The sequence below is a fragment of the Toxorhynchites rutilus genome, chromosome 3 (genome assembly GCF_029784135.1).
Source record: "Toxorhynchites rutilus septentrionalis strain SRP chromosome 3, ASM2978413v1, whole genome shotgun sequence".
Taxonomy (NCBI): Eukaryota; Metazoa; Arthropoda; class Insecta; order Diptera; family Culicidae; genus Toxorhynchites; species Toxorhynchites rutilus.
In genome coordinates, this window is record NC_073746.1 from 176,553,246 (window position 1) to 176,578,901 (window position 25,656).

Below are 25,656 nucleotides of genomic sequence, written 5' to 3' on the forward strand. Positions count from 1 at the left end.
AACTTTCTCTTTCTCACGGACTTTCAGACAGATTTACACCAATTTGCCTTTTACACTCTTGATCTCCGAACACATCAAGAAATGCTTTTACCGTTGAGTTATCGGAGTTATCAACGAAATAAAATGTCGATGAATGAATCGATCAATGCAGATAGGTCCCTTTCAAAAGTTACGCGAAAAATCTCGTAACAATCAGCTGTCAGATACGTTTTGTTGCTGGACACGGGTGTTGCTGTTATATTATTATTTACATTCACTTTCCATCGAGTTGTGCATGAGTCAGTTGCTTGCGAAACTGTGGAATAGGTGAAATACAGTCCGTGAAACTATAATTTCGAATAGTTTTGCTGCATATCTCCGATACATCTACGTTTATTGCTCCTGAAAACAGCATTAAATTGTTTAATTTTATTTCTGTTAAAATACGTTAGTGGAATAGTAGCCAGTGGGAAATCTAGCAGCGAAGAAGCAATGTCGAAAGAATCAGCTTCAACATCAGTGCCATCATCTTCAAAAGGTCAACAGCCTGGAAAAGATGATAGAGCGCCTAGTGAAGGAACCGATGTTTGTTCCTGCGCCGGAACTAGCAGCGGCGATGATGATGATGTTGAGTACTGTGAGAACTCTCCATGGGTATTTATACCCGAGCCAGTGTTTGCAAAAATATTCTTTGGATTGGAACCAAAAGATATTTTGAATGCTGGTCAGACGTGCAAACGCTGGAATAAACTATCTCGAGATGACTACATTTGGCGGAAATATTTCCAACGGGAATTTAATGTGGATGTAAATATTAGCCTGAAGCCAGGTGGGTACTGTTTTGTTGCTTTTTCTGAATAATCGCTGCTCATTCGCTTATGCCATTATTACGTCTTACCATGCATGAATAACTTCATCGGCGTCAACTTGTTAATACATTGGATTAGTAGTGTAAACAAAACACCTCACCGAATTTGCAACGGCATACGAACATTGGGCTGCGCAGAAAAAAAAACGAAAGAGAAATGTTACTAATTTAATAATTCTAATATCTGTTAATCATATGTCATTTCAGGTGCGGAATCCTGGAGATGCGAGTATAAACGGCTCACTGATAATGTTCCGATGGTAATGACTGATGTATTGACGAATCATTCACATCAGGTGTTGCATGTTAGCTTCTCGCACAATGGGAAAATGTTTGCAACGTGTTCCAAAGATGGATTTGTCATTGTAAGTACTGATATGGCAAAGGTTGGATCATATATGTTTTGACGTAGGACTACGTCTAACCGTTAGATATGGGGAGTAAAATGAAAAACTAGACACTGAACAAGTAGGAAAAATGAAAGGTTCTGAACGCTTACATCTCGAGCATTACTTAATAGATTGCAAAGGTGTTAGCATCAATTGATAGGAAATATTTCTACGCAACTATCACAATTAATAACATTTCATTTTACTTGAGATAAACAATTGAATAATTATGAAATGTCGAGCATTGTCCAAACGCATTGAGTGCCTCGTTTTGATTGGTCCGATTTGTGCTTCGCAAATGCCTCCAACCAAAACGAGCAAACATAGTAATAGCGGAATATAATTTGGGTACAAATGAAGAATCATATTGTAAACACCCCCCCCCCCCCTACTTGTCATTCTACCGCAAATGGAATGATATAAATTTGACTGTTGCTTTCCGAAAACATCATTCGTGGAGCAGAAAGGATGTGCTAATCGTTTGAGTCGGCAGGAGCGTAGCGATGGCAACGGGTTTTAATTGTGTGGAGCTCATACTCTAAGGCGGCTCGCACACCGGAGCAATAAACAAATAATAAACAGCATTACGTTATATACATATTTTATTGTATTTCGCATACCAAAGCAATAAAAACGCCTGACGTTTGATGAACGAAGCTTTCCAAATTAAGGGCTATATGTTGCATATCTTTCGGCATCGTGAGAACGATACGAAATCTATTGGCGCTTTTCAGGGCCACCAAGTCATTTACTAAAGAGTTAAAATTTATTTACAAAATACGATGGCTTCTAAAATGATATCCGAATAAAAAAGCAAAATATATAAACTGATTTTTGTTTGCGAGAGCTTGTGTTTATTTAGACCTATGTGTATACGTTTTCGGCAACCCATTTATTCTTTTGTTTTAAGGTTTCGCTAGTATTTCAGGATTAGCCGAGAGGCATTGAAAAATATTTTGGATACCACCGTGTTTCAACCAACTTTCAGAAGCACTGATATTCCTGCAGCTTAAAAATTAGCGGTCGCTTTGAACCTTCTGACCAGTGGGTCGTACCAAATTAATATAGGTGGCAACTTTTCACTTGGTATGGCTCAACAAACGGTTTCATCAGCGTTCAATGAAATGATGCCACTTTTAGAAAAAAAATTATGCGAAAAATGGATCGAATTGGATACAATATCGACAAATTCAAGATTCAAGATAGTGATGGTACTCATGTACCCATTCTAAGGCCTACAGAAAATGAACACATGTATTTTTTTCCACTACGAAACTTCCCGAACCGGTGTCCCTCGCTTATTAGCTGCTTTCTTTAAATTGTCCCATAATTTGTGAGAAGTCCTCTTCGCATCAGGGATATTCCGCAAATTTCGAGCGAGATCCGAATGTTCCTTCATGAACTCCGTCAAACGTTCCTCTTGAGAATGTTTATTGTGCTTCTTTGTGGAATCAAAAACAAATAACAAATAAAAACAAAATAACAAATTATTAATTATGCAATATACCAAAATACTGTTTTTTTTTCTGTATTATAGTGACTTTCAACGCTTCTGGCTGGTTCGTCACTTTTACCTTCCATTTTGGAAGAATGTCGGGAGTGAGAATTGAACTCGTGATCTTGAGCGTGAGAAGTTTGGATGTTACCTCCACGCCAGATCGGCTCCACACCAAAATATTGTATTTATACTCACATACTGGTTCAAATAGACGTCAAAACCAAAGGAAATACAATTGAAATTTTATTTGGTGTAAGGTTTAGTATTAAAATCAACGTTTAACTAGCACATTCTCATACGAGCATCAATCATTTCCTGTTGAGACATTTGTTCTCGTTTCGAGTTAAAAAACTCTCGAACACAATGTTATGTAATGACAAACTATGCTCGAAACTATACTACAGCCTTATTCGTTTTACTCGTTTCGAACTCGCTTCGAGATCCATGATGACAGAAGTGGTCGAAACGAATAAAAATCACTCGTTTCGAAATGCGAAATGCCACCCCAGAATGAAGCTAAGGATAGCTCGACCGGAATACTCGTAAGTTCTTCTCAACAGATAATTATAACGAGATTTTTCTGCGTTGTTGCAGATCTCATTGCAGAATTCCAAGTTGAATGTAGGGCCTGAAGTATCGACTGGAATTAGGCTTAGGTTTGCTCAGCTGTCTGGTCTTGAAAATGATCGCATTAACAGGTTGTGTCGGGTATCTAGTAAAGCGGGAATTTCTTTGTAAATTCAAGGCTAATGCTGATTGGGTTCAATTCCTGATCGGCCAAGAATTTTTCCGGGTTGAAAATTTTCTTGACATGGCTTGAGATAAGTAGTGGACCTGAAGTATTGGCTAGAATTAGGCTTGGGTTTGCTCAGCCTTCCGTAAACTGCAGGAACCTTATTCCGTTTATGTTGCTGAATTGGCTGCAATCGACTTCGCATTGAGTATGATCTCCAAAAAGCCTACAGACCATTGCTTGAGGCACTCCAGTCGATGAAAACAAGTAGGGTCCCATCTTATTTCGTCACGAAAGTGAGGCAGCAGATGAGTGCACTGATCGAAAGCTAACCTTTGTATGGGTCTCCTCTCGTTGCTCAATTTGTGACATTGAGAAGGCGGACACTCTCGCATAGGTGGGTACCCAGGAAGGCGAATTGTTTGATATACAGATTCAATATGACGAATTTTTCCAATTATTGCCTCAGAGTTCTCTCTTGAGTAGTCGAATACCAAACCGATTGGGACACTGAAGGTTTGGTCGGAGGTTGCATTCTATTGTACAAAATGTTTCTCCGAGAGCGTGGTTCAAAGGTTTGGACGTAAGTCGTGACTTCATTCGTTTAACGAGAAGACTTATGTCCAACCACTACTCGCTAGATGTGCATCTCTACAGAATAAACCTTGTTCAAAGCAATGTCTAACGGTGTTATAACAGTTACGATGACATCTATCACGCAGTTTGCATCCAGATTGCATCTTTTGAATACACTTGAGGCCCAAGGAAGACAATCCTACATTCCTATCTGAGACATGTTTGGATTTCGCGGCTCGCGAGAAATTAATGCCTCTGTGTTCTTATTTTGTCATTTGTTTGTTTGTTTGTCGTATCCCCTCATCTCATCGTCGCCCACCTCCGACAGCCAGTAGAAAACCAGATGCTATCCCTAGTCATTAGCACAATGCTATAATGCGTGTGGACAGTGGGCGAGAACAGGTATCTGGTCGAAATCACTACAGACGAGGAACTTAGGCGTAAAATACCAACGCGATGCCAGCTGAGCGAAACACCGATGAACCGATGAGGCGTATGGTGGCACGCAAACGGCGCGATACGGCTTTCGACGGATGCAACCACTGAAATGGTAAAGAAGGCCAAGATTAAAGATAAATGGTCAGTGTGCTCGCTGAAAATCAAGCGGGTGATCAAGCGGATGGAGAGATGCTTCAAGTGAATGGGCTTTGGACATCAGGGAAGAGCCCGCATAGGCCCCGACAAATCTGATCTGGGCATGAAATACGGCGAGGAAGGGCACGAGAGACTGCACGAAGCAACCTAGATGGCTGCTCTGCAAATCAGAGGACGGTAGCGACCATGCGATAGGAGGCTTCAAGTGTCCCTCGTACAAGAAGGTGTTAGCAAACTTGCAGTAACGGAGGTAACCCAGATCAATCTGAAACATTACAACACAGCTCAACAACTGTTGTGACAGTCAACAACAGAATCAAGATGCGATATTGCAATCGTAGCTGAACCGTATCGAATACCTCGCAATAACGGAAATTGGGTGACGGACAGATCAGAAATGGCTATAACACAGGTGATGGTCAGATATCCTATCCAGGAAGTGGTTGAAGGCTCATATGAAGGTTTCGTTATTGAAGAAATTAATGGACTCTTCATCTGCAGTTGCTGTGCACCCCGAGCAGTTTCACCAAATGCTAGACGCAATGACCGCGGAATTAATCGGTAGGAAACCGATCGTTATTGGAGGTGACTTCAACGCGTGAGCGGTGGAGTGGGGAAGTAGATGTACCAAAGTAAGAGGGTACAGTCTACTGGAAGCTCTCGCAAAGCTGAAAGTGACGCTATTCAATGAAGGTACCATTAGCACCTTCCGGAAAGATGGCCGCGAAATCGAAATCATCGACGTCACCTTCTGCAATCTGCCGTGGGTGGCGAACACGGAGTGGAAAGTGTGCGGATCGTATACACATAGCGATCACCAGGCGATCCGGTATAGAATCGGTCAACGAAACCATGTGACAGTACGAAAGACAACAAGCGGTAAGCAGAATTGTAAGACGAATGTTTTCGAAAAGGACCTTTTCGTTGAAGTACTTTATCTAGATAGCGGAACTTCGGATTGGAACGCGGAAAACATGACTGATTTTCTGGTGATAGCATGCGATACTACCATGCCGACGAAAATATACATTAAGAATGAACGACGTCCAGCTTACTGGTGGAACGAAACACTCCGCAGTCTTCGCGCTAGTTGTCTTCGAACCAGACGAAGGGTTCAGCGAGAAAGTAATAGTGCTGACAGAGAGTAGCGTAGTACTGTGTACCGAGCAGCTAGAGCCGCTTTGAAACGGGAAATTAGACAGAGCAAATCGAACTGCTTTGGGGGCGAAGCTTATCATGTCGTGACGGCGAAGATCAGAGGTCCAGTGCCGCTGGCCGAATCGTATCCCAAGTATCTGAAGGTTTTAGTGGATGTGAGTACCACACGACGTCTGGATTAATCCGTCTTGGTAGAGCGTTCCTAAACTCTTTAAAGAAAAAAAATCGAGGTGTTGTATCCGAGAAAAAAGTTCCGGCGACCCTGAAAAGGTTTAATAGCCTGCGTGATTTTTTTAGAATAATTTCGAGAAGTAACAATTCTTTCTTGTCTTTGCGAGAACAATACACTAATTGATCATATGTCGCAATTTGTTTCTTTATATCAATGCAAGCATTGCACTGAGTATTTAACGAGAGGCATCTTCCGTGCATCGCCATTCAACAAGTATCAAACACGCGTCTAACAGATGCACACAGTTGCAGCGATAAAAAAGCTAGGTTTTCGCTATCCCCATTCGTTGTTTCTATTTTGGCGGCTGCATAAGTTGTCCGTTATTGACAGCTCTATTCGGGAAAGCACACAAATGGACAGAACAAATGTATGGGGAATTGGGAATGCTTCCAATTTTCATCAATTTAATCAATTTAAACCATATACAGACTATGGGATTGTAATGTAGAACACATCTTAGAAAATTTCCGATTCGATTGGTATGCGAATCGTTAAAATCCGTTCACAGCAAAAATAGTTATTAACGTTAACTTTATTCCATAAAAACGTAACCTGTTTTCTGATTCGCACCCTTAATGTAAGACGAAGTCTTACGTCAAAACAGTGCGTGTGGCAGCCTTCGGTTGAGACTAGATGTTAAAATTTTGTATAAACAAATTTTGAATCAGCGGCTCCGCGAAAATTATGCGATTGAATTGTTGTCCTACAAATAAATGAATTGGAAAAAAAACAGCAATGAAAATGTTAATCACAGAACTTAGAGATCCCTGATCAAATAGAATAAATATAGAATTAAATGATTTTAGAATTACGATGAAATGAATAACAACTATCTCACATATATACTCTCTGCCTTACAGGTTTGGAATTCTGCATATCCATCGACGATTCGAGATTCATATGACATGCGTAAATTAAGCTGGAAGTACACCCAATTTTCACAGTTCAATCAAAGTGATACGTTACTGTTGGTGTCTGGTGTCCACTTCGGATCTCCACACAGTACCTCCGGAGAGATTGCCGTATTCACGGTTCAAAGTATATATTGGCTAGCGTCGTGGTTTTCTTCCTAGCTAATTGTCTATTTTCTTTCTCTTCTCAGATGGATTTCGTTTGAAATGTCGCGTTACTAACCGACCTTATGACATCTTCGGTACATGGTTTAGCGATCAACATTTGCTGTCTGGCGATCTGAACTGGTTGGCGCATTTGGTTAGTACATCGATACTCTGGTTGAACAAGGCAAATCAGGAGGTTGATTCGGAACATACACCTATTCGTAACCAGATGTACAAGTTCTACAATAGAAATGCCAGCTCAATAAGGGCTATAATGGTGGCGAATTGTCCCTGGTTGAATGATGATATTGCGAGCAAGAATGAAGAAACCGGGACGGAAGGACCCAGTGGTTCCAGAGGCGCTGGCGATCGAAGCAGTAATGATGATGAGGAAGAAGATAAAAGAATAGGGAATCCGCTCTCGCATTATCAAATGAATCAAGATCAAGCGATGGAGGATGTCTATCGTGCTGGTAGAGGTTGGTATTGTTCTAATTGAATCGATGTAGTGTTATCCGCTTGCATAGTTTTTATTCCAGAAATCGATCTTGATTTTCCATATGTCCCTTTGGAGAATCACGACTATGCCAGTCCCATCCACTATTTGGATGAGTTTCGGCGAGAGTATGAAGATAGTTTCTACGAATCCTCTGACGACTGTTTGGATGATGACGACGATCAGGAAGACGACGATATGTCGGAAGTGGATGATTTGGATAACCTTTGTCCAAAATATTTGATATTCTCAACAGGGTCCAAAACGTACACACCTCACCAAATCGGGTTCAAACGAATAGGCAGTGTAAATTTTCCACGCCGATTGGATCCCGGACCTTCGTTGAAGGAGCGTATTGCCCTGCGGGAACGACAACGCGAGCTGGAGGTAATTATGCGAGAGATGTCACAAGAAGAAATCCGCCTCCAATATATATTACAGAACGAAACTCCTCCGGTAGAACCCAACTGGGCCAACTATGAGTCGGTGGCCGACCGTTTCGATGTAGTTGACAAGCTCATCGATCTACATGGGCATATAATTGGGATGGGTTTGAGTCCAGATCACCGGTATCTGTACGTTAACAGCCGGCCTTGGCCCAAGAATTACGTGATACGGAATCCACTGGAGCCACCTCCAATAGCACAAGAGATTGATATTCACGTGATCGATCTTATGACGCTGAAGAAGGTGGGCACAATGCTCAGAGCGCATAAAGCATATACACCCAATACAGAGTGCTTCTTCATCTTTCTGGACGTTTGCGATAGCTATGTTGCAAGGTAAGAATTTCATGTTTTGTGACGTAGTCTTACTTATAACATTTTGTAGCAGCAAAATCTCTTATAACATGACATCATTTACTAGGTTATTCCTGGTTTATTCCATAGACTGATCCCAACATGTTTTGCTAATTCTTTCGTTTGCAATAATTTCGTAGAACTAATCCATTGTTTGTTTTATTCTTTTTTAAGAGTGGTTTTCAGCCTCCTAGGCTGGTTCATTTCTGTAGCGGTAGTTAAAATTGTCGCGAAAAAAAATTTCAACATCAAATAATTTAACATTTAACATGAAGTACAGTAGAACCCCGATTATCCGTGGTATAGTCGGGCAAGCTCACCACGGATAACGAAGATCACAAATAACGTAATAAAGGACTAAAAATGAGGTGCAAACACGAAAAACGAAGATTCAGCATGAAAACTATGTTTTCTCAACACAGAAAGTATCCATTTTTATGGTCGTGTACACCAGTGGCCAAGTAATATAAAAGCCATGACAAAAAAAGAGCATGAGCCTATCACTCACTGACAAATTCCGGGGAGGCCTATGATTTTATAATAGAACTCGTTATCGCGAATAATCGATACTCCACTGTATTGTCACATACAATTGGCTCTTTTTTTTTTTTTCGGGGGTCTCAATGCTGTTTCTCGTACGAAGTGGTTCTTTTTAACCGCATCCCTGTCGGCATCTGAAGAGATATCCAGGTGGAGTCTTGAGGAGTTGAATACATCTTTTCTTCCGCAATAGACTCCATACGGTTGAGAATCTATACAGTTGTGGCTGGCGTGGTGGAAATACACAGCTATTCCATGCCAAACCGATATAGTGGTTCTCAGATTTCCATGAAAAGTGGTAGTTTTGTTCTTTACCGCAAAATATTAGACTCGTATTTTTTTTTTCGTTAGGGTGGCCATTTTTTATTTCAGGTTGGTCCGAAAAATCATTTTTTCCACTTTTTCCCAAAAATATTTTTTTTTCAAAAATTCAAAACTTTTGAACCACTGAACCGATTTAGATGATCAAATTCATATATACATACCAAATTGAAGCCAATGAGCTAGCCTTTTATTAAAAAATATTGAACTTACAAAAAAAAAACGAATTTTAATCGTTTAACTCAACTTAACTTCGAAAAATCAAATCTCAAAAATGAAAGAATAGCATCTCTGATATTGAAATATGTTATGTGAAAAACCCTTAGCTTTCAAGAAAAAATATAGCGCCCTCTATAAAGCCTATAAAGCCATGAAAACAATAAAAAATGATTACGATCAATAATTACGAAAATAAAGTCCATCTTTTTTACAAGTTCAATATTTTTTTAAAAAAGGCTAGCTCATTGGTTGATTTTACGGAGCACCATAACATGGAAATGGGTAGCCTAATAAAAAAAATAAAAATATGGGTCTAATGAAGTGTTTGCCGATTGATCCTTTCACTGAATAATTCGCTTTCATTCGTTTGTTCTAATTTGATCTTCCAGAAATCATTTCCCCCATCTTATGTTTTTACGTGTTACAAATCATGACACAAAAGACAACTCTGCATCGGTTTGCACTTCAAGATACACAATCAAGCAAACCAAAATCGTCATGAACGGTTTCGGTGCAGAAAGTTTATATTCTTCTTCGCCTCTAACTCATTACATGTCGAACCTCTCCATGCATCATGAAACAGCAGAATCATAAGGACTACGCAAAGTGAATGATTCATATTTACAATTACAGCAACAAATCCTGATCCAAAGTCTCAGCGATTGTAAACTATGTGAATATTGAGCTTTGTAGATGCTCAGGAAAGGTAGTTAGATTATATTTTTAAATTTTTCAACGCTGCTATCCCTTAATATATATATATATATATATATATATATATATATATATATATATATATATATATAATATATATATATATATATATATATATATATATATATATATATAAATATATATATATATATATATATATATATATATATATATATATATAGACCGCAAAATTTTACTAGCAACACTGCTTCATTGAGAAACAAAAACTCTCTCGTTTCCATTCGCCGCTCTCCGTAAATGGTGACCGAATGATGACGTAATTACCTTGAATCATTTGTCGCTCTGTACTTGTCTGTGCAGCGGTTTTCGCTATGACAGAACGGAACGATATATGTTACGACTGTGTCACCTTGACGCAACATCATTGCTCCAACTACACAGTCGTCGTACCTCTCTCCAATATTTTGGAAGAGGAACGATGGAAATGGAAAAGGACGATATGTCAAATAGTGGTAAACAAAAGGCATCAAAGTGAATTGCGTAAAGCTGGAAAGGGAAATTTGAAAAGAACCTTAAAAGAGAATTGGATTAGCTGAAATAAAAATATATATTGTGAATTCTGTAAAAAATACTAAACGTAAGTTAATGTGAAATTCAAAGATTTGTACTTACCTTGTTATTAATTGTTGCTTGTAGGAATTTTTTAACCGTTTAACATATTTGAAATAAAAGAGGTTAAAAAATTGGAAAAGGATTTATTGAATGTGAAGTGAATTCACCACATTAAAAAATTCGTTTATCCTGACTGGAAGACCGCCGGGAGTCTAACGCCATGCCACGACGCTACGAGCAACAACAGGAGGAGATCGCTGTCTTCGAAACGACCATGGACCGTCATTGCAAGGCCTGCACAAACTTGGACAACAGTCGTATGGTTCAGTGCGACAAATGCGACAACTGGTACCATTTCGCATGCGTGGGCGTCACCGAGAACGTCGTGAATCAGGATTTTTTCTGCTTCTCGTGTGAGGTAGCTACCGGATCCCCTTCGGGAGGAATCAAGAAGCAAAGTAAGACGTATCGAACTCCGCCAAATGCTCCGCCAGTAAGTACACTTGCAAATGTTTATGGATACATTCCGACATCGTCGCAAGCAACTCAATTAGTTGAGAACTTCGAGGCGGTAGTGCAAGATGACTTTGTGTCCGCCGTCATCACGACAACGGCTCAGCCACTTGCGCCCGTTGCGCAATCAATGCAGCATGTGTTAAATATACAAGTTCCACCCCCTATGTACGCCCCCACAGTTCCTCACGTTCCGTACGTTCCATTGACTACCACCGTTCCATCAACTACGATAGTGCCGTCTGGTACATTTGAACAATTTAATCAGATTTCAATGCCCAATCTGTCACTGCCTTTCGCCATGCCGCCGTCCACTTTGACACAGTCCTCTTATGTGATCTTTCCGCCGAGTTCGTGTGTATCAAGCTATTATCCAGGAGTGTTCACACAAGCTCAATGTTTTACAGTACCCTCCAGTGGTTCTCAGCCTATTTCTTCCCTGCAACATAGCACACCGCTTTCGTCACGGAATATGCCGGTCGCCAGCCAACCTGCGAGGACGACCAAAAGGATCGGATTCGCACCGCTAGGACAACAAGCTCCTGACAACAAGAAGCAAGGTCGGGACGAAGTCGCCAGTCAGCGTTCCGGAACAAATATTCGAGTATCCAGGAAGGAGAAAAGGTTGCAGTTGGAATTGCAGATTCTTGAAGATGAAAGGAGACTGGAGGAAGAGGAACAAGCAAAGAAACGGGAGTATCTCCGGAAGAAACACGAGTTGCTACGAGAAATGGCCGAAGACTCGAAGACGGACTAGGACGGCGAAGGCTCGAAGAAGATGATCAAGCACTGAACAACAAAGTGAATCAGTGGATGCGAGGAGTTCCAACATCTGAACCAGACCAAATTCCACAGAGAGGAGCTCAGCAACGTCAGGACTTACCACTTCAAATCACCGTTCAACAGAATCAGTTGCCGTCTCAACCCGTGGTGCGGCAGGAACAGCTACAACCGCACCCCCAGCAAAATCACTTGTTACCGCAACCCGTTGTGCAATCGAATCAGCTGCCGTGTCAAATAATTCCCGAATTAAGACAGATGAGAATAGATGTCAGTACCCAGCTTCCATCGCGGATCGAGAACCATGGAGGTCATAGCAGTGGATTTAATCCAGCACAACGATCTACCCCGAGACAAATGGCCGTGGAAGATGATGGACTCAACTTATCGCGTAGCCAAGTGGCCGCTCGCCAAGCAGTATCACGGGAACTTCCGTTGTTCAGTGGTACTCCCGAGGAGTGGCCATTATTTTATTCAAGCTTCATTACCACGACGAACATGTGTGGCTATACACCAGAAGAGAATCTGGTGCGCCTTCAGAAATGTTTGAAAGGGAAAGCATTCGAAGCAGTCAAGTGCAGATTGATGCATCCATCGAACGTGCCAGGAATTATCTCAACCTTGAAGCTGCTATATGGCAATCCCGAAGTCATCGTGCATAATTTGATTGCGATGATCAAGACCACTCCTCCTCCGAAGTCAGAAAGACTGGACACGCTTATTGAGTTTTCTGTGGCTGTCCAGAACCTGTGTGCAACGATCGAAGCCTGCCAGTTGGACGAATACTCCTACAACGTTGTGCTTCTACGTGAACTTGTTGACAAGCTACCTTCATCATTCAAAGTTGACTGGGCGAAATATCGACGAACTCTTTCGTGTGTAAATCTCACCACCTTCTCGGTATGGTTGAGCGATCTTGCTGAGACGGTTTGCCCGATTGCTGCGCTACCGAGATTTGATTCGAAAGCAGCCGTTGGCAAAAAGGATCAAGCATATTTGAACGCACACACGGAAGAGGAGGACACCGAGCGGAGCGAGACTAATCAATCCGTCAAGTCATCATCGTCTAATCCACGATCGCAAACCTGCCTTGTGTGTAAATTCTGTTGCCCCAGCGTCGATAAGTGTGCACGGTTCGCCGAACTTAGCTATAACTCCCGATGGGCAACAGTAAAGGAGCTTGGATTGTGCAGAAAATGCCTGAAGAAGCACAAAGCGTCGTGCAAATCTCATCAAGTTTGTGGAAAGAATGGATGTCAGTTCAAGCATCATCAGCTTCTCCACAACAACCATCGAGATAACTCTACGAATGCAAATGCTTCACGTCAGGAACCTTCACCGATAGCTACTGTGCAGAGTACCGCAGATAGAGAGTGCAACACACATCTGAAGTCCACGAATAAGACGCTATTCCGTGTCGTTCCCGTTATTCTATACGGTCCTGAAAGAACTGTGAAAACCTATGCATTCTTAGACGATGGATCGTCTCTTACGTTGATGGATTCCGATCTCGCGACAGAGCTAAGACTCAGTGGAAAGGCGGTACCTCTTTGTTTTCGTTGGACGAGCAACAAAAGCCGATTTGAGAACGATTCACTACAGCTGGACATTGAAATTTCTGGTATAGAGAAGAACCATAAAAAATACCGCCTGCAAGAGGTACATACAGTCTCCAATCTCGACCTGTTCCACCAGTCCGTAAACGTAAATGAGCTAGCGTACCAGTATCTCTATCTGCGTGGTATTCCGGTTGAATCATACCACGCATTCTAATTGGAATCGACAATGCTAACCTGACACTTCCGCTGAAAGGAAGGGAAGGAAAATTGTGCCAACCAATCGCCACAAAAACGCGACTGGGGTGGATTATACACGGTGGTACGGAGTCAAGCGAAGAGCTCGTAGGGTATCATAGTCTTCAAAGGTGTTCCTGCGATGGGACGAACGATGCGACACTCCAGAATGCGGTAATCGATTTTTTTTCCATCGAAATCTTAGGAATTGCCAAACCCAAACCCTCACTAGTATCAACCGAAGATCAACGGGCTGAAAACATCCTCAAAACAATAACACAGGACGAAAGTGGACACTACGTAACCAGATTGCTCTGGAAGTATGATGACTTCCGCCTTCCAAACAGCAAACCAATGGCACTGCAACGGCTGCGTTGCTTAGAATCCAGACTAAAGAAGGATCCTGAGGTAGCAGTAGTGGTCCGTAAGCAAATTGGTGAATATCTGGAGAAAGGATACATCCGCAAACTATCGAAGAAGGAGTTATCGGAGAAGAAGAAACGAGTATGGTACCTTCCGATCTTTCCTGTCCTCAACCCGAACAAACCGGGAAAAGTGCGCATCGTTTGGGACGCTGCAGCAAAAACCAACGGTGTATCCCTGAATTCGATGCTGCTAATTGGGCCGGATCAGATGACGTCCCTCGTATCCGTACTAATACAGTTTCGGGAGAACAAAGTGGCTATCTGCGGTGATCTGAGGGAGATGTTTCATCAAGTGAGAATTTCGATGGATGATCAAGACTGCCAGCGATTTCTATGGCGGTATAACTCGACGGACCTGGAACCGAGTACCTACGTCATGCAAGTGATGACGTTTGGTGCCTGTTGTTCACCAAGCTGTGCCCAGTACATAAAAAATATGAACGCGGAGAAACATGCAGGACAGTATCCCGCCGCAGCTAAAGCAATCATAAAGAATCACTATGTGGACGATATGTTAGCTAGTACGGAGACGGAAGACGAAGCGATTCAGCTGGCTCGAGATGTTCGGCACGTCCACGCGCAAGCCGGGTTCGAGATGCGTAATTGGATATCGAACTCTCCTGCTGTTCTTACTGCTTTGCATAACGAATCAATCGATGATCAAAGTCTGAATCTTGGGTCGGAACTAGCCACTGAGAAGATCCTTGGTATGTGGTGGTGCACTGCAATGGACATACTCACATTCAAGCTATCGCCGAAGCACGATAATGTCTTATTGTCAGGAAAACGACGACCAACTAAGAGAGAGGTGCTACGAACATTGATGGCCATCTTCGACCCTCTGGGATTTCTTTCACATTTGTTAATCTTCCTCAAAGTCCTGCTTCAGGAGATTTGGCGCTCGGGAATCAGTTGGGATCAGGAAATCCCAGAAAACATCAATGAGAAATGGGAGAGGTGGCTGAAGGACCTTCCATCGGTACGTGATGTCCGCATACCAAGATGCTACCGGTTACTCACGTCGATAGGTTTAAAAACTGATGTGCAGATACATACGTTCGTCGATGCCAGCGAGGACGGCTATGCAGCTGTTGTATATCTACGTTTTCAGCGAGGTTGCGTTGTGGAGTGTGCAATTGTAGTGGCAAAGTCCCGGGTCGCCCCATTGAAGTTCGTATCGATCCCTAGGCTCGAATTGCAAGCCGCAGTCGTCGGAGCACGATTAGCAAACACCGTGACTAGCAGTCTATCCTTCAAAGTAAACAAGAAGTTCTTCTGGACCGACTCTCGCGACGTACTGTGCTGGATACGATCGGACCATCGGCGCTACTCACAGTTCGTGGCCTTTCGGGTCAGTGACATCTTGGAGACCAGCGAGATCCCAGACTGGAAATGGGTCGGCACCAAGGATAATGTCGCGGATGAAGCTACCAAGTGGCAACGTTTGCCAGATCTGAGAAGCGAAAGTCGGTGGTTCAAGGGACCGGAGTTTCTATGGCAGAAGGACGACAATTGGCCGGTCGAGCCTTTCACAACAGGTTCAACCAAGCAGGAGATACGTGCTCACTTACTTCACCATGATACTGTTGTGGAATCGTTGATCAACGTGGAACATTTCAGTAATTGGAAACGACTGGTCCGCACGATAGCATTCGTATTTCGGTTCTTAAGGAACAGTCGAAGCAAGCGCTCGATGATCCAGCGTGAATGCGGTTCGTTGTCCAGCACAGAATTGCAGCAAGCTTCGAACTTTCTCTTCAAAGAAGCACAGAAAAAATCATTTCCTGAGGAAGTCAGCATTCTTTCGAGTAGCAACGGCACAATAAAGGCACTACCCATGCAGAGTACGATCTACCCGATGAACCCGTTTCTGGATGAGCAGCAGGTGATGCGGATGCGTGGCAGAATCAGCAGGAGCGAGCATACTACGATGGATACACAAAATCCAATCATCCTTCCGAGACAGCATCACATAACAAAACTAATTGAACAATTGAACTAATTGAATCATGAACGCTATCATCACCGTAACAACGAGACCGTGGTTAACGAGCTACGGCAAGTGTTCAGGATCCCGAAACTACGTGTGGTGTTCCGGAACGTAAAGGCAAGCTGCCAACTGTGCAAGAACCAGAGAGCAGTTCCCCAGGCGCCTTTAATGGGCGATCTTCCAGCAGCTAGATTGGCGGCGTACAGTAGACCATTTACTTTCGTGGGGATTGACTATTTCGGTCCGCTTATGGTGACGGTAGGGCGAAGATCGGAAAAACGGTGGGGCGTACTAGTGACATGCTTGACGACCCGGGCGGTATATATAGATGTAGCGCATTCACTTAATGCAGATTCATGCATCATGGTGATCCGGAACTTCATGGTGCGACGAGGCGTCCCGAAGCAGATATTCAGTGATCGCGGCACAAATTTCGTGGCCGCCAGCAAGGAACTCGAGGCGACATTGGCGGAGTTGGACCAGGAAAAGATCATTCAGGAGATCGTCAGCCCTAACACTGAATGGAGCTTTCTCGCTCCAGCGTCCCCCCACATGGGAGGATCCTGGGAAAGGCTGATCCAAACAACGAAACGGAACCTGCAGCAGATCCAACCACGCTGCCTACTCAGCGACGAAGTTCTTCGGAGTCTGTTGATTGAGATTGAGAGCATCATCAACTCACGTCCGTTGACGCATGTACCGGCTGACGATCCAGAGGCGCCTGTTCTTACTCCAAACCATTTTCTCTTGGGCTCGTCTAGTGGTCTCAAACCGGCGACATTACTGGATGACAGCGCAGTGGCGTTGAAACGGTCATGGCGTACTTCACAAGTGGAGGCGAACGTTTTTTGGCGGCGATTATCTCGCGATTATCTGCCGGATCTTACCATGCGCACAAAATGGTTAAGCGACGTCAAGGCAATAGAGGTGGGTGACATCGTGGTTATAGTCGACCCTGGACTTCCGAGAAACTGCTGGCCCAAAGGGCGTGTCATCTCCGTGAACAAAGGTAAAGACGGAAGGGTAAGATCTGCAGCAGTACAAACAGCAACAGGAGGGGTGTACGAGCGCCCAGTGGTTAAATTGGCGGTACTTGACGTTCGGCGCGTTAGAGAAGTAAACCAGGAGACAGGTCTACCCGGGGGGAGTGTTACGACTGTGTCACCTTGACGCAACATCATTGCTCCAACTACACAGTCGTCGCACCTCTCTCCAATATTTTGGAAGAGGAACCATGGAAATGGAAAAGGACGATATGTCAAATAGTGGTAAACAAAAGGCATCAAAGTGAATTGCGTAAAGCTGGAAAGGGAAATTTGAAAAGAACCTTAAAAGAGAATTGGATTAGCTGAAATAAAAATATATATTGTGAATTCTGTAAAAAATACTAAACGTAAGTTAATGTGAAATTCAAAGATTTGTACTTACCTTGTTATTAATTGTTGCTTGTAGGAATTTTTAACCGTCTGTACATATTTGAAATAAAAGAGGTTAAAAAATTGGAAAAGGATTTATTGAATGTGAAGTGAATTCACCACAATATACGAGGTATGGCTATTAAATACAGGGGTTAGACATCAATTGAATATAGGCTACCCAAAATCAAAATCAATATGGCGTCATTTGTTTACCAACATATCATTTGCGAGGATTGAAATCGTTGAAATCACGGAGATAGTAAAAATAAAGAAAAATGCGCTGCTTTATTTCTAACTGCATGAGCGATTTTCATATTTCGGTTGCACATGGAGGTGTTCACATTTAACATGGAGCTTAAAGTTAGCAACTATTCGACTATATAACCGGACCGAGCTGCAAACAACAGTAATTGACAGAACCAAAATGTCAGTGAACCGCAGCAATATTGGGTACACTGGCAATATGAGCGATTTGACGTTTTAGTCATACCCCTGATTAAATAACGAGACTGGTTACGAAAAAGGGTTATATTTTGAAAATTACGGTTTCCCCCCACCCCTCTAGGGCGCCTTCCAGTCGCGCAGTGTCGTTATTTAATAGCCATACCTCGAATGCGGTTATGGATGAAGTAATGAAGTACTACATCATTGGCTTACCAGGGATGCCAGATGATTTTTCAAATATCCATCCAATAGTTAGAAACAGTAATCAGATCTGAATTTGACAGATGATTGACCCGAAATCGACTTTTCTATTGGCAGTTTTCGTCTCAGGTTTTCAGTTGTATTTGTCATTACACAATTTTATCGCGAAATACACGCTGACCGTGTATAAAAATAATTTGTGCTGAATTTCTTCGAACTGAAGGTACTATCCGAAAAAGCAGAAAGGCAAGGGGATTCGGGCCAGGAATTGGATGCAAAGAAAAGGAGCAACAAATACAATATTGAAGGAACTCTACGATGATGATCCTCTAGAGTACCGAGCAGTGTTGAGAAAAACACCTGAATAAGTGGAAACACTGTTTCATTGGTCCAAAATACAACGTCAAGATACACTCATGAGGGATGCTATACCTGCAATAGTGAAATTAAAAAACTACTTTCTTCTGGATATCCTTCAGATTGTTGGAGATATTTTTTAGACTTCCAAAGCATCCATAGCTAAGATAATTCCGGAAGTATGTGATGCTATAAATCGCAGTCTAATTTTTTTTTTATTTTAATTATTTCGCCTTGCCAGCACCAATTGTGGAATGAAAATGATATTAGATTTACAGGTGGAATAAATACGCGTCAAAATAAAGTAATGAATGAAAAGGTACTTTTTTAAATCGGATATGCATTCTGTTTCTTAGAACAATACTTTTTTTTTGCATGTTGTGAGTGAATTTTGAATGAAAATTGTGTCCGATAATGATTCTATATTAGAGATTCTCAAGAAAACTATCTCAAACTGACAGCGTGCAAAACAAAATAACAACGATTTGTTATTCAAATTGTTTTTCCAATAATTTTCAAGCCTATAAATATCTTCGCATATTTTCAAATATCTTAAAAATAGAGACATTTCTTTACATTTGGCATCCCTGATTCGAACGCTAAAAAAAACGCTCGCTTCGTATAATCATTTGGTGCAACAAATGTGAGTACTGTCATTCGGTCAAGTATTTGAAACATCCATTCATGTTAAGTTATATATTCGTGAAAGGTTACTTGCATGACACATTGTGTATCATTCAATATTGATAGATATCCAAACACTGGTCTAATGTTTTGCGATAAAGTACAAATTTACCATTCTCAACGTAAATCTGAGAACCACTATTTCGGTTTGACATGGAATGGCTGTACACGTGTTTGTTGTAGGTGCATGCAGGAAAAAATGAAAGATTTCGAATGCTTATAACTCGAACATTCCTTACCGGATCGGAAAGATGTTTGCATCAATTGATAGGGAATTTTTCTACGCGTCTATCGCAATTAATAAAATGTTATTTTTCATCAGATAAACAATTGCATAACTGTAAAATGTTAAGCGTTATCTAAACGCCCTAACTGCCTCGTTTTGATTGGCCCGATATACGGTTTCCCCAACACAGCCAAAACCAAACAGCCTTGGGGAAATCGGCATTGCAAATACATGAAAGTAGGGGGACTTTTGTTCTCGTCGACAAACGTTCCCTAACACAGACTTCAAAGCCATGCAGCGTTGGAGAAACCGGCATTGCAAACAGATGAAAGTAGGGGGAGCTTTTGTTCCCACCGAAATGTTTTCCCTAACAGAGATTTCAAAACCAAGGTGCCTGGAGGAAATCGGCGTTGAAAATTCATGCAAGTCGGGGGTATTTTTGTTCCGGTTGAAATGTGTTTCCCCACCACAGACTTCAAATCTAAGTTTTTGGGGAAAATCGGCTTTGAAAATAAATGCAAACTGCGAAAACTTTTGTACTCGCTTGCCTTTGTGCAGACTGGAATATGTTTCCTTATCACGACCTTCTGAACTTAGGAACTAGGGAAAATCGTGCAGACACTAGAGGCGAATGAACTTTCAAGTTTCAAGCAAATTCGCGAATCGAGAAGTACGTACACTTGAGAGATGCAAACTTCAGAGGGAAATGTAAAATAAAATAATCGTTTGATAATTCTTCCGTTCACATATTTTGTCCTTGGCATCACGCCAAACATAAAAGAGGACTGTCATTAAATTTAATTGTAACGAAGAACATAATCTATCACAATGGATGCATTAACCTCACATGACATTTGTTCAATCTTTTTACACACAAAGCAAATATATTGAATTCAATTGAATTCGGAAACTGTTTCAATCAATCAAGAATTTAATCAATACAAACAAATGATTGCTCAGCTAAGGTAGTCTCACGTCAACCTTGCGGTTATATCATAGATATAATCCACTAATTTTTTTATTAGCGCGAAATATTTCATAGAACGAACATGAACTTTGTGAAACAGTTAGGCAAGCTATTTTCCGAACAAGAGCTTTTGTGTGACGCATATTGCTCAACTTACTAGCACATATTTCGCGATGTTCATTGAGCGACTTTCCCAATAGATTTGACTCGAAAAAATAACAGGAAAGTATTATCAGCATGTTCGAACCTAGATTCGAGACACAGAGGCTCGAGCTCACGTTCGAATTCTTCCTTGTATTTTCCATGGATTAGCCAATTGATGGATTTTCTTCGTTTTCGATCAATTTTATAACCATATTGCACTTCTCCGCAGAGCATTCAGGTATCCGGAAATCATATCTGAAGGTTGGTTGATCTTTCTGGTCAGTCTTCAGAAAACAAACACAGCGCTGCGCTTGAGTTGAATTTTCATCAGCGCGCGCTCAAAGGAAACTTGTATTCTCTCTTGGTGCGAAGAGCACAAAATTCATACGCACGACAGCGCAAAATGTACCCGGCACAGAACTCAGATACTAAACATTTCTTCTCACTTGTGTGATGCGCGTCTCATTCTATACACACATCCACACATACACATCAAATTCTAGCGCCCGCTTTGTCTTCGTTCGTTCTAAGTAAAGCATAAAAACCACAGCGCGCCTCCATTTGAACCGTATACGCTTGTGTGAAGAAAAATATCTCAACAGAGAGAGTAATCCAGATTCAAGCGCGCAGCACGACGCGTAAGCACGGCGCAAATTTCAGCGTAAAACTCAGCTTAAAACTGGGCTCGCCCCCACGCCGCTGACATCCAAACATTTTATCTGTGTTTCGGAGCATGCTCATTCGCCAGAGCGCATGTGTGCGCAAGGAGTGGAAGCTCAACTTGGTACAAAAATTTTGTTGCGCATCATCATTTGAAGTGTCTCTGTGAAACTTTTTGAATAATCAATCTGCTTCTATTGATATGTATCATAGCCATAACAGAAATTTCAAATTTTCTCCGTGTATATGGCTTTGACGCTAAAGGTAAATATTTCTATGTAAAGACACATGTTCGCATGTTATTAATACAGAGTGGCGCGTAATTTTTGTAACTATGTCGCTAAAATAATTATTTTTACAAAGCTCAATCTTGTCGATCCATATAAATCCTATGCAGTGATCTCTTTTGCCTGCCCAACAGATCACTAATACAAATGCACGCTGCAAGCGCCCTATTGGAACAACGCGACTTCCTTCGGGGTATTGACGTAGGACTACGTCTAACCGGAAGATATAGGATGTGAAATGGAAATCTAGGCACTGAACAAGTAGGAAAAAATGCAAGATTTGGAACGCTTATAACTCGAGCATTTCTCAATAGATCGCAAAGGTTTTTGCATCAATTGATAGGAAATATATCTACGCATCTATCATAACGAATAACATTTCATTTTTCTTGAGATAAATAATTGAATAATTGTGAAATATCAAGCATTGTCAAAATGCACTATGTGCCCATTTTTGATTGGTCCATTTTGTGCTCCTCAAATCGTACCGACCAAAACGGGCAACCAGAGCAGCAGCGAAATAGAATGAAGCACGATTGGAACAGAAAAAGAAAAAAATGAACGAAACATTGGTCGCAGTCTCACACATGCGTAATTTTCGAGCCAACCAGTCAGCTTAAAAATCCCCGCTCCGCTGCCGTAACGATAATTCTTTGTGTGGACACCGACTGGACAACATCGTTGCTGGACGGGCTGGACGGCGAGGGATCGAGTGCCTTTCTCAAGGCAAGAGGGCGGAGGTGGAAGCGCTGGAGTAGAGTAGAGTAGAGTTTTCAAAGGGCCTTTCTCAAGGCTAGAGACGAATGAACTGCAAAAGTTTAAAGTCTCTATAATACAATACCTTCCTTCCTTCCTTCCGTAACGATCATTCGCATTCAAACCGTACACCACATCGGTTTGGTGGCAAATCCAGAACAAGGCGAGGGCATTCGAAATGGTTTTTTTCAAAACCACGAGTACTAAGTTTTCTAAATTGGAACCATTCCATAAAACAAGGCGCTTTTCAGGGCCATTAAACCTTCCAAAAAAGAGTTTACGAAATACAGTTCAATGCTTTCTAAAACATTATCCAAAATAATAATAAAACACAAATTGATTTTTTCATAATTTGTTTGCCAGGATATGATGAGTATGTGAATTTGGCAGTTGTTCTGAGCTTATTGATAGTTGGGGACTTTCCTGATTATTCAATTTTCAGCAATTCTTAAATTGTTTCCAGATTGGAAGTACAGTAATTTACAATTAGTTCGACATTTAGCTAATTGGACGGACATGTAATGCGACTTATTTAGTTGGGCATTTTTGTAAACATAGAGATCCAAATTATGACCCCACATTGAAAGTCGACACTGTACCACTGTCATCGCAAATGTTCAATTACAGCTTAATATCGCCTCCAATCCGACACTGAGTGGCGCTTCGACACGTCGCATTGAATGTAATTTACTGTACAACATGTCACAAAGCTGGATGGGATGAAATTTTCCATCTGAAAGCTGTGGCGAGCGGCAAACGCAATCGCTAAACAGAAAGGTTTAGCCGAACAAGATGGGGATATCGAGTGATAACAAAACAATAAACTCTTTAGATTGAAGATAATTTTGTGATCCTGAAAAGGACACTTTTTATCCTGCATGTGAATCCAACGAGCGAACAAATCGTAATGAATGTAATTTTTTGCCATCGCTCCCATTTAACGCTCATTCGTTCGTCTCGTTGGACTCGCCCCTCTGGCTGAGTCTGCCGATTTGTCTCTATCCTGTGAGTGTGTACCGCTAGAGTATAAAACACGCGGACCCCAAAAAAATATCTTATTTTCTTTCAAACCGTAAACCCGTGTGGTTGTACGGCATCGGCATCGTGGACGTAACAAAGGAGGACAAGTTAAGGGAAAGGCAAAGTCTCACTCGAGCCGTGCAGGTCTCCAGTTCCCTGTTGGTCGCATTCACTGATTGCTCCGCAAGGGTAACTAGGCCGAACGGATTGGTGCCGGAGCACCAATATACCTAACAGCGATTATAGAGTTTCGGCCGTCGGAGTGCTCGAGTTGGCTTGCAAAGCTGCTCACGACAATCAGAAAACCCGCATCAAGAACAGAGCAGCTTCGGTTCGGCGCTCATCAAGGCAACAATTAGTTTCAGTGAGTGGCAAAGTGCTTCTCCGGCACGTCGCATTAAATGTAATTTACTGAACAACATGTTCAAGCTGGATGGGAAGAAATTTTCCAACTGTGAAAGCTGTTGCGAGTGGCAAACGCAATAGCTAAACAGGAAGGTTTAACCGAACAAGATGGGAATATCGAGTGATAACAAAAACACAACACCAAAGGTTCTTTTCAGAACCACCAACATGTTCATAAAGAGTAAACAGTAAACTGATCCATTTTTCAGGTAGATAGGTAGGTATTCACGTAGGAGAAGAAAATAAAACAATATATTTAATATATATATTCAACAAAAGCTGTCCCCTTTGTATAGTCCTACGTCACTCCGGTTATGTCCCCGACATTACCCACCCGTCTTTTTTTTTACCATCGACGCTTTACATTGCGATTAATAATGTCTCTTCATATTGAGCTCCATCAGCAATAGCAATAGCTTCGTTGCGAATCAAACGAACTAGTTTTCTGATAAATATGTACCTAAAAAGGAACATTCTGGAACACTTCTCTTTGAATACACGATCTTTGTTGATCACCGAACGTTTCTACTGGCGATGTGGATTCTGCTACACTTATCAGAAAAAGAAAATATTCATGGACCGACGGGCCGCAATGGTCATAACGGTCAGCTAGATGTGTACCACTGGTATAGAGTATACAGGGCTCAAACCTTCTGCACTTATCCAAGATTGACGAAACGTAGAACTTTCATTATCAAATTCATCTATAGATTCTTCCATGCACCAGAGTCGGCGGACCCTGCATATTGAACCGAAGAATTATTTGCAGGAACAACGTAGAGCGTCTTTTTCAAAATCATATTTTCCTTTCTCTTTTCTTCGTAACAGCGGCGCTGAAGATATGCACGCGTACTTGTGGGATCGATACTACGGAGTTTGCTTGGCTAAATATCAGCATGGAGATGTTGTCAACAGTGTAGCCTTCAATCCGCGAGACAACGAAATGCTCGTGACTACGAGCGATGATTATGAAATAAAGGTAGGTCGTATGGTAACTCATTTCCTTATTATTTCTTCCGCTGAACCGAACATTCGAATTCCGTTAGATCTGGAGATCGCTATCTCAAGCGAAAAAACTTGGCATACAACCCGTTGGCAAAGCGGTTGAATTCAGAAAAGTAAAAGCAAAATCAGCGGTTCCATAGAACGGAGCGGATTGCGCGGGTCGCGTTTTATCTCGTGTTAATGGATTTTCTTGTTAATATTGATAACATTGCAAATTTTCGATCGAAATCTAGTCGATAAAGCGTCATTGACAAGTGATATATTGAAGTCAATTGTGAATTGTTTGGTATTGAGGGATCCAAGATTACTGGTTATCGAAGAAGATCCCTGTCATACGCCGAAAAAGTGAATACTTAACCGATTCTGAATAGAGAATATTTCCGTTTTAATATTAGATTGTACATAAATATATATTGTTAGTGTTGATTCACCGCAAATGAAGTAGATTTGGATTGTTGTATTTCAACAAGTGCATCAAAATCGCGAAAGGCAAATTTTATTTACTGTAGATCACAAATGTATAAAACTGTATTTGAAAAGTTCAGAGTTTCTATTCTATTTTATTATTGTTTTAAATAAAAATCCGGGAAAAGTTCGGAGTTTTGTATTTTTATCCGAACAGATATTCTTCGCAATAAAAATTAAGCAAGATTATCAATTAACATATCACATCCTAGTATTATTGGGTTGGGACGCTTTGATGGTCTTTATCTTTTCTGCCTCTCTGTCACCATATAAATCCAATGTTCGGCCATACCACCACACCAGCACATCGAAGAAGACTCCGATAGCGGTCAAAGCTGTAAATGAGTATCACGATATGATCTTTCAAA

At 41.6% G+C, this 25,656-nt stretch overlaps 2 protein-coding genes across 8 annotated transcripts in view; one reads left to right on the plus strand and one right to left on the minus strand.

Annotated features, from left to right (window-relative positions):
* Positions 1–214: 214 nt before the first annotated feature.
* On the plus strand, positions 215–25,418 carry LOC129780224 (F-box/WD repeat-containing protein 5). 3 transcript variants are annotated; one of them, XM_055788263.1, is made up of 8 exons: positions 218–808; positions 1,055–1,212; positions 6,888–7,065; positions 7,130–7,564; positions 7,613–7,968; positions 8,023–8,363; positions 24,647–24,797; positions 24,865–25,418. In XM_055788263.1, the coding sequence occupies exons 1-8, from the start codon at positions 472–474 to the stop codon at positions 24,961–24,963; spliced, it is 2,055 nt and encodes a 684-aa protein (XP_055644238.1). In that variant the 5' UTR covers positions 218–471; the 3' UTR covers positions 24,964–25,418. The 3 variants fall into 3 exon arrangements, with proteins under 3 accessions (XP_055644237.1, XP_055644236.1, XP_055644238.1); XM_055788262.1 differs by having other exon boundaries at positions 215–808; positions 7,625–8,363; XM_055788261.1 differs by having other exon boundaries at positions 216–808; positions 7,613–8,363.
* LOC129780223 (solute carrier organic anion transporter family member 74D) overlaps positions 25,294–25,656 on the minus strand; it is a 62,213-nt gene continuing 61,850 nt past the window's right edge. For all 5 annotated transcript variants that reach the window (XM_055788260.1, XM_055788259.1, XM_055788256.1 and 2 more), the window contains one exon: positions 25,294–25,623. In XM_055788260.1, the coding sequence (XP_055644235.1) occupies positions 25,490–25,623 (134 nt within the window). In that variant the 3' untranslated portion in view covers positions 25,294–25,489. The remainder of the gene's footprint in view (positions 25,624–25,656) is intronic.

What these genes read in the sequence shown, in the direction of transcription:
- LOC129780224 (XM_055788261.1), top strand. Translation starts at nt 472, where the DNA reads ATGTCGAAAGAATCAGCTTCAACATCAGTGCCATCATCTTCAAAAGGT. An exon ending in TGCCGTATTCACGGTTCAAA is followed by an intron (nt 7,066 to 7,129) that starts GTATATATTGGC and finishes TTCTCTTCTCAG; the next exon opens with ATGGATTTCGTTTGAAATGT. An exon ending in TGCGATAGCTATGTTGCAAG is followed by an intron (nt 8,364 to 24,646) that starts GTAAGAATTTCA and finishes TCTTCGTAACAG; the next exon opens with CGGCGCTGAAGATATGCACG.